Genomic DNA, 8,643 nt, shown 5'->3' with positions numbered 1-8,643 from the left:
GTAATATAGAGAGGCGGGGCAGGACTTTACACTTATACAGAGGTTATATGATTGAATTTGCACAGCAGGCTAAGAAGTTTGGACACTATTTTGAGGAACAACAGGATCACTTTTTTGTGTCGGGCTAAGGAATTCGGATGTCAGCCATTAAAGAGATTTTAAGAAAAATTTCTGTGTTTGATAAGAGCAGTCTGCAGAGAAATTGCACAGTAAAATGCGTATCTTATGCTAAGGAGTTTAGATCCTATCTCACAGGTGACTAGAGACATTGTAAGATTTTAAGCAGAAGTTACAAGACCAAATTCATGCATCTGGCAAGGAAATGTGACCCTTTATGACATGGTCAAATTTTGATATCATGCCTAATTTAGAGGTTTGGAATTAAGCCAATAACAAGTTTAAGAAGTGACCTGGTGAGATGTGGGGTTTTATATCCATGAGTTTGCAGATCAATTACATGATAAAAATTTTTAGTTTATGCTAAGTGATTGGAACTTCATATTATAGGCAATGAAAAGAAAGTTTTGTAAGCTTTAAATAGAGAAGTTATGGATAACTTTTATGCCTCTTGCTAAAAGTTTAAACACTGATGTGAAAGAGTAGCCAGAGCAAGTTTTCACAACACGCCAAGGATATCAGATTGTAGGGTGAAGTCGAGAAAGCTGAAGGATTTAATCAGGTACCTCATCAAATTTATAAATATGTTGAGAGTCTCGGCTTTTTATTTGTTTGTTTGTTTGTTTGTTTAAACTGAGTGCCAGGTCTTCGTTGTAGCACGCAGGATCTTTAGTTAGGGCGTGCGGAATCTTTCAGTTGTGACATGCGGGCCCCTAGCTGCAGCATATGCAGGATCTAGTTCCCTGACCAGCGATCAAACCCGGGCCCCCTGCATTGGGAGCGCAGAGTCTTAACCGTTGGACCGCCAGGGAAGTCCCAAGAGTCTAGACTTTATATTAAGAAGGGGATAATCTAGTTTTTAAATCGTCTTGCTAAGGTGTTCAGATTTTAGCTAATTAAGGGATTTAAGAGACATACCTCAGATTGTGTATTTTACGTTTTAGCCAATTTAAATTTTTAAATTGTAAATTTTAGCCAATAAAGGATTTTAAGGGTAGTAAGAGACCTACTGAGATTTTATATTTTAAATTTTATCCAATTTAAAATTTTTAATTTTAAAATTCAAATTTTAGCCATTTTAATTTTTTTAGTTTTCAATTTTGGCCAGTAAAGCACTCTAAGGGTTTTTAAAGACATACTGAGATTTTATATTTCAAATTTTAGTCAATTTAAAATTTTAGCCAATAAAGGGTTGTAGGTGACATACTGAGATTTTATGTTCTAAATTTCAAATGTTAGCCAATTTAAACTTTTAAATTGTAAATTTTAGCCAATAAAGGATTTTAAGGGTAGTAAGAGACCTACTGAGATTTTATATTTTAAATTTTAGCCAATTTAAAATTTTTAATTTTAAAATTCAAATTTTAGCCAATTTAATTTTTTAAATTTTAGCCACTAAAGTGTTTTAAAGGTTTTAAGAGACAACTGAGATTTTATATTTTAAATTTCAGCCAATTTCAAATTTTTAATTTTAAAATTCAAATTTTAACCAATTTAAAATTTTTATTTTAAAGTTTAGCCAATAAATCATTTTAAGGGTTGTAAGAGACATACTGAGATTTTTGTTTTAAATTTTAGCCAATTTAAATTTTCAATTTTTAAATTTTAGCCAGTAGAGGGTTTTAAGGGTTGTAAGAGACATACTGAGATTTTTATTTCTAATAGATGAGTCTGCAGATGAATTATTGTGTCAAATTTTGTATTTCAGTTAGAGACTTGGAATTTTACAATAGTACACAGTTAACAGGACTTTTATGAAGAGGAAATGAGTTAATTTATGCAATATGCTATATACATATTCTCATAATGGAGATGATCGTGATTGTGATGCTTTTACCTGAAAAAATGTAATCTCTGCCTTGAGGGAATGACATGATCAGAATTTTCTATTATTCTAAGGCCTTACATTTTAGCCAGAAAAAGATTTCGGTGAGTTTATGTGTCAGGAATTTTTATGCTAACAGGTTTGGATTTAATATCGTAGACAGCAAATAAACAGCGAAAGGTTTTAATCAGAGGGACTGCAGGATCAAATTTAACTGTCATGCTAACAAGAATGTATTTAATTTTGAGAAATAGCAGATCAGAATTTCGTATCGTGCTGGAAAGTCTGGATTTTAGCCAATGAGGAGTTTTACACAAGGGAATGCATTTTTTTTCTAATAGATTGACCTGGTGGCTAAAAAGAAAACTGAGAAGCAACAAAAAGCGTTAAATGCATAAAGAGCAGTAACTGTAGAGCTAATTAACTGGATAGCCAGAACTCAATTTGCCCTGCCCCAACACAGAAGTGTACAAATAACCCCAACCAAAACATCTCTGTAAATTCAGCCTTGGCCCACTAAAACCACCCATGATCAGATTTTCAAAAATCCATCCTAAGTCACTCAGATGTCAAAGTTATCTGATGCCCTCCCCACACCCTGACCCCATACTGAACATCCCAGCTCTACTAGATATACCCAGATGTTGGCGGGGAAAGCAACCAACAACAGAGAAGGGGCATCTGCTAGAGCAAAGAGATTGCAGGGGCATACGAAGATTTTTGCACAAGCCGAATAGAGGCCAAATGTTTGACATTCCTGAGCTCCCACGGACAGCGAGGGCAATCTCGGGAGACTGCAGATTTTAGGAGGGGTGGGCAAATGATCTGCAGGTCTCCTCGACAGCTCAGAGCTGGGGAGAACGCTGCATTGGAAGTCGGTGAAAGACAGGAGATCAGCAAACCCTCCGAGTCAGAATCAAGTCACAAATGCACAAGTCTCTGGCACACAGTAGGTGTTTTATAAACGTTTCTGGAAAAAAAAGAAAAGCCAGCATCCAGATCACTACTTCTGCCTGCCCCCGATGTCTGCTTCGAATCTGGGAGAGGAAATAAGAGCTATTTTGGGCGTCTGAGCCAACTGACGGGATAGCAGCCAAGTGCCCATTTTCTCCTCTTGTCCTGAACTTGTTAAACAGTAGGCATCTCTGCTGGAGATCCGCACCTCAGAAGCGAGGAGGCCCAGCCTGCCAGGGGCGGCTTTGGACGGCACTGAGATGTGACCTCTGTGACTTTCTGGTGACCAAGGAAGGGAAGGGAGGCTGACCAGGCCTGTGTGCCAGGGTTGAAATGAAGCAGCTAATGCACCCTGCCAGGTGCCTGCCTGCCACGGCGGCCACTCCGGGCCCATCAACTCCACAGAATTTATGGGCTGTGAATTTCTTACAGCCACGGGGGAGTAGTCAGGCCAGACAGGCAGAGTCAGCCTGGGAGAGTAGGCGGGAAGGTCAGGGGTTTGCAGATTTTTCTCTCCATGGGGTGCCCCAAGTTGGACCCAGGGAGGCTTTCCCCAGCTTCTCTCTGCTCTGCCAAGTTGGGCATCTGATTTGTCCTAGAGACCCTGACCTCGTGAGACCCTAAACCACTGCCTTTCCTCACACCCCCTCCCCACCCCCAGGTTCTGATCTCTGCCATCCCAACCACTGACCGGACGCGTCACAACCTTACCAGTCTTCAGAGAACACTCCTTCCCATCCGACGAAATGATAGAACCCTCTGAAGACTCATTTGAGACGATGATGGAGCGTAAGAATCCATCATCAAAACAAATGGAGTCCTCCGAGGGCTCATCCAACACCACCGTGGAGACACCAGGCAGCAGAGCGGAGGCAGCGGCAGCGGCGGCAGGGCCGGCCACTGGCCTGGCCCGGGAAATGGAAGAGCTGCCCATTGATCTCCTCCAAGACATGGAGGAGCCATCCAGTGGCCCACATAGGGAAATAAAGGATCCACCCAATGACCTACTCCAAGACCTGGAGGAGTCACGCGATGGTTCACATCTGGAAGTGGGGGGTCCATTCGGTGGGGCACCTGGCAGAATGGAAAAGCCATCAGTCAACCCATGGGGAGCCCGGGAAGAGCGAGACGACCACACTGACCTGGCTGGGTGGAAAGAGGAGGAGCATCCCGAAGAGCTGATGGACAGCTCGACAGCAGAAATCATGGGCATGGTGAGGTCCATCATCTCTCTGTACTTCCGGATGCTAGACCTCAGAGAGCAGCAGAGGGTGGCGGAAGAGATCTTGATGAAGGGGATCAGCGCTGGCCAGCTGCCGATCCCAGGCACATTCTCGGGCGATCGCAGAGAATACCACGAGTTCATCGTGCTCTGCCAGCTGATCTTACAGAGCTACCCAAGAATGTTCTACAACGACCGCCTGCGAGTGGGGTACGTCATCTGCCACCTCTCGGGCTTGGCCTTGGAATGGGCCAAAGATCTGGTGGAGAGAGAAAGCCCCTTGATTGACGACTTCCCAGCCTTCCTGGAGGCCATGTCCGATATGTTCCAGTACCGCCAGGCCCTGCGGGTGGCGGAAGAGGCCATGTTCAACCTCAGGCAGGGGGATCGCGCCGCCATCGAATACATCAACGAGTTCCAGGGCCTGGTACCCACCCTGGGCTGGCCGGACGAAGTCCTGCAGGCCCACCTGTGCCAGGGTCTCAAGGACGAGATCAGGCGCTACCTGTTCCGCGTCCCTCAACCGGATTCTCTGGGCAGTCTGATCGTGCTGATCCTGCAGATAGAAGAGAAGCTGGCAGAGAGAAGGGCGATGCTCAGGCTGCCCCCGGAGGCCCGCCCGCGGAACCTGACCTGGATCGATTCGCCTGCTCCAGAGAGGTGGGTGGTGAGCAGCTGGCTGCCCTGCGAGGCCCACCCCGCCATCAACCGCAACCACCTGTTCCTGCTGCTTATGGTGAGGCTGAACCCCTACCACAGCGTGGCGGTTCAGGCCCTGGTCGACTCGGGGGCGGGGGGCAACTTCATGGATGAGAGGTTCGCCCAAGAGCACTACGTCGAGCTCTACGAGAAGCCCTCCCCACGGTCAGTCCAGTCTGTGGATGGCTCGCTGGTCGGCCACGAGCCCGTCTGGTTCTACACCGAACCCCTGGTGTGCATCCACCAGAACCACCATGAGTCCCTGGAATTCGACATCATCCCGTCTCCCAACTTCCCCGTGATACTAGGCATTAACTGGCTCCGAGTCCACGCCCCAGAGGTCGACTGGGTCAAAGGCCGCTGCACCTTCCACTCTCCCTACTGCCTGAAGAACTGCTTCCGCCCGCCCCCACCATGCATCGCTCTGGAGAGACATGCCATAAGCTTGCTGCCCGGATTGCCGCCCCTGTACTCCGACCTGGCCGACGTGTTTAACCCGAAGGAAGCAGATGAGGAGACTTCCGACCAGCCAAGCTCAGACGGATCCGATGATCTTTCTGAATCAGAGCCCTCTGAGCTTCAGCAGGCTGGAGACAGTGATCACAGCAAGACCTATTACGAGTGTCCCTGCACCGCGCCGTGGGAACCTGTGGGAGCCAGGATGCAAGAAAGAGCCAGGCGGGAGGAATACTGGGACCCGCAGGACATGCTGACCAGCAGGCACGACTACGTACAGATGATTCCAGAACTGTTCGACCAGTTACACGGAGCTACATGGTTCACAAAGCTGGAGCTGCGCGGCACCGTCGTGGAGGGAAGTATGAACGTTCACCCAACAGAAGACGTGTGGAAAGCGGCGTTCGGTCTGGAGCTTCAAGAGATGACGAGCTACCAGCCCTTCCCGATCTGCGCAGACCCTATCATCCCTCAGGGCGTGATTCACTTTATCCTAAAGGACATGCTCGGTTTCTTTGTCCTCTCGTACGGGCAGGAGGTCCTGGTCTACTCAATGAGCCAGGAGGAGCACCTCCACCACGTCCGCCAAGTCCTGGTCCGCTTCCGCTACCACCACGTCTACTGCTCCCTGGACAGAAGCCAGTTCCACCGACACACCGCCGAATTCCTGGGATTCGTCATGACCCCCAAAGGGGTGAAACTCAACAAGAGCATCGTGAGCACCGTAACAGGGTACCCCATCCCTGGCTCTAAGAAGTCCCTGCGAAACCTCATCGAATTCGCCTTCCCGTACCGGCACTTCGTGGAGCGCTTCGCCGTCATCACGGAGCCCCTGGTGCGGCAGCTACTGACCAACCAGCCCTTCTACTGGGGGGACGAGGAACAGGAGGCCTTCGAGTGCCTGAAGCGGGCTTTCCGCAAGGCGCCCCTCCTCCACCACCCCAAGCCCCAGAACCCGTTCTACTTGGAAACGGGCGTCACCAAGACGTCCCTGCATGCCTCCCTGATCCAAGTCGACGACCAAACCGGCAAGCGAGTCTGCTGCGCTTTCTATTCTCGAAACATCTCCCCGATCGAGGTCGAGGCCTCGCCAGCGGAGATGAAGACCCTTCCGGTGCGGGCTGCCTTCGTGGTGTGGTGCCGCTACCTGGAGAACACCGAGGAGCCTATCATGATCCTTCTCAACACAGAGGATCTGGCCTCTCTGAATAATGACAGGCTCACCGTACTTCTCCCCGGGCATTGGGTCTTCTTCTTCTCCCACTTCCACTTTGACGTCATGGAGCGGCCAGAACCAAAGGGTGGCCGGCCCCTGCCGCCCACGCGGAAACTTCTCCGGAGAAGAGCCTTCCAGCACCGCGCTGCCACTCGGCCAATGATGCTTTTCACTATGGGAAGGTCCCCCAGGGATCAGTCCCCGGAATCGGGGGACGAAGAGGAGGATGAAGATGCCCTTCATCAGGACGAGCCAAATGGGCAGCACGTCCAGCAGGAGATCCTGGCTCTGATACCAGCTGACCAAATACTCAACAGCTTCCTTGCCCATTTCAGCATGGCCCAGATCAGGGCAGTCATTCTGCACTTCTTCCGAGGCCTCCTGTTCTGGAAGAACCTCCTGGCCGTGGCCGCCCTCCTGGTGTTGCTTAGGTTGAGAAGGCGCCTCGCCCTGCCGCCCGCACCCACCTCGGACACGGCCCGGCCGCCGCCACGGCGCTCCCTGTGCCTGCTGCTGGACTCGTCCCTCATCGCTGGCAGCGGCATCACCACCGCCGTCGCCCAGCTGTTCACCCAGATGCCCCCGCTCACGGGCGCCAACGCCATCCCAGCCGAGGAACTGGCCGAGCTGTTCCTGGGCCCTGGCCAGCGGCAGCACAACGCCCTGCTTGGCCTGCGATTCACTCCCGAGCTCTGGCAGATGCTGTGCGAGCTCTTCGCCGTCAGAGTCGCCCCCCGGGAGGGGACCCACCCCCACCCCCACCCGCGCCCGAACCGCTACCTGGAGCTGCACGTCGTCGCTGATGAGGATGTCGTCTTGCGAGAAGCCCTGCAAGACGACCTGCAACGTTACCGTCAGTGTGGCCTGCATGACGGCCTGCAAGACACCTCGCAGGACGAGCAGGAGAACGACGTGCAGGAGAGCCTGAGCACCGACGCCTCGGGCGCCCTCGGGCCCCGCCAGCACCTCCCCAGCAACACCAACGTCCACCGCCTGCTCTACATCCGCAGTGCCCGACGGGGGTCCATCCCGATCAACCGGGAGCTGGCAGCCAGGGCCCTGACCCACTTCCTAACTGCCGTCTACACCCAGTCTACACCCACCCTCGTCGGGGTGAGCCCCCCCAGGGAAGGAGCAACGCTGGAGGAGCTGCCCAGCGAAGAGGAGGACGCGGACCTCGACTGAAAACGCCTCCTCTCCTCCGCCCCGCCGCCCCACGGAACCTCCCGCCAGCCTCCCCATGCCTCAGCCGGCTTCGCTCGGACCCCGGGCCCCCTCCCTGCCACTCCTGACCCAAGGGGAAACACTTGAGAAGGGCAAACAGTCGACTCATCAACCAGCAACAGTATCCGTGCCAACGGACTATCCAGTGGACTGTCCAACCATCAGAGACCCAGAGTCAGCTCAGGGCTACCCAGTTCCGTCTTAATTCTCCAGGACCCAGGCCTGCAACTGGGCGTGAGATCAATGACAGGAGAGAGGAGTGATGAGCAGGAAATGACCCCATGACCCAAGGCCAGGTGAAGAATCAGCACAGCAGACGCAGCCAAGCAAGCAGGTGCCAGGGACCCGCCCCCTGGAGTGACGAGTGGCCACCTTGGGCCACCCTGGGACACTGACCTCGGGTGCTCCACTGACTTCTTCTACCTCCACCACCGGTGCTCCTGCGCCCCTGGGCCCGACCCTGACCTCCCACGCCTCGTGGGGTGCTGGGGGGCCTCCCCCAGCCCACCTCCCTGCAAAGCTGCGCCCACCCCGCCGTCCGGTCCAGCTCCCTCGACACCGACTGTCTGACCCTGAGCTCTGGCTCTCACCTGGATGGTGCTGCTCACAGAGGGTCCCGACGGGCCAGTACTTACCGGACGCGCAGCCTCCGGCGTCCCTGCGACTGTCTGGGAGGCTGACGGGGTGACCTCACCCGGGGGGGGCTCCCTCCCCCACCCCAACACTGACAGCACAGGGGCCTGAGGCCTGAGACAAGGGGAGGGGCTCCAAGAGAGACTGAGAGAGGCCCGAGACAGCCAAGTCGCTGAGAATGCTCCCTCCTGCCAGACCACCGCTCTCTGCTACGGGGAGGAGACCCTCCCCGCCTGCCCTTCCTCACCGCTTCCCACCCCCAAAATAAAGCAGAGTTAAAAGAGGATCTGACTCTGT

General features: G+C 52.4%; 1 protein-coding gene across 1 annotated transcript; it reads left to right on the top strand.

Annotated features, from left to right (window-relative positions):
- Positions 1 to 3,642: 3,642 nt before the first annotated feature.
- RTL1 (retrotransposon Gag like 1) lies at positions 3,643 to 7,674 on the top strand (the record flags this gene model as incomplete). The annotated part of the gene is made up of 1 exon (XM_079699215.1): positions 3,643 to 7,674. The coding sequence occupies one exon, from the start codon at positions 3,643 to 3,645 to the stop codon at positions 7,672 to 7,674; it is 4,032 nt and encodes a 1,343-aa protein (XP_079555341.1).
- Positions 7,675 to 8,643: the final 969 nt, after the last annotated feature.

This window comes from Hyperoodon ampullatus (genome assembly GCF_949752795.1).
Source record: "Hyperoodon ampullatus genome assembly, chromosome: 3".
Taxonomy (NCBI): domain Eukaryota; kingdom Metazoa; phylum Chordata; class Mammalia; order Artiodactyla; family Ziphiidae; genus Hyperoodon; species Hyperoodon ampullatus.
Note: the sequence above shows the minus strand (reverse complement) of the source record. Positions and strands in the feature narration are given on the sequence as shown.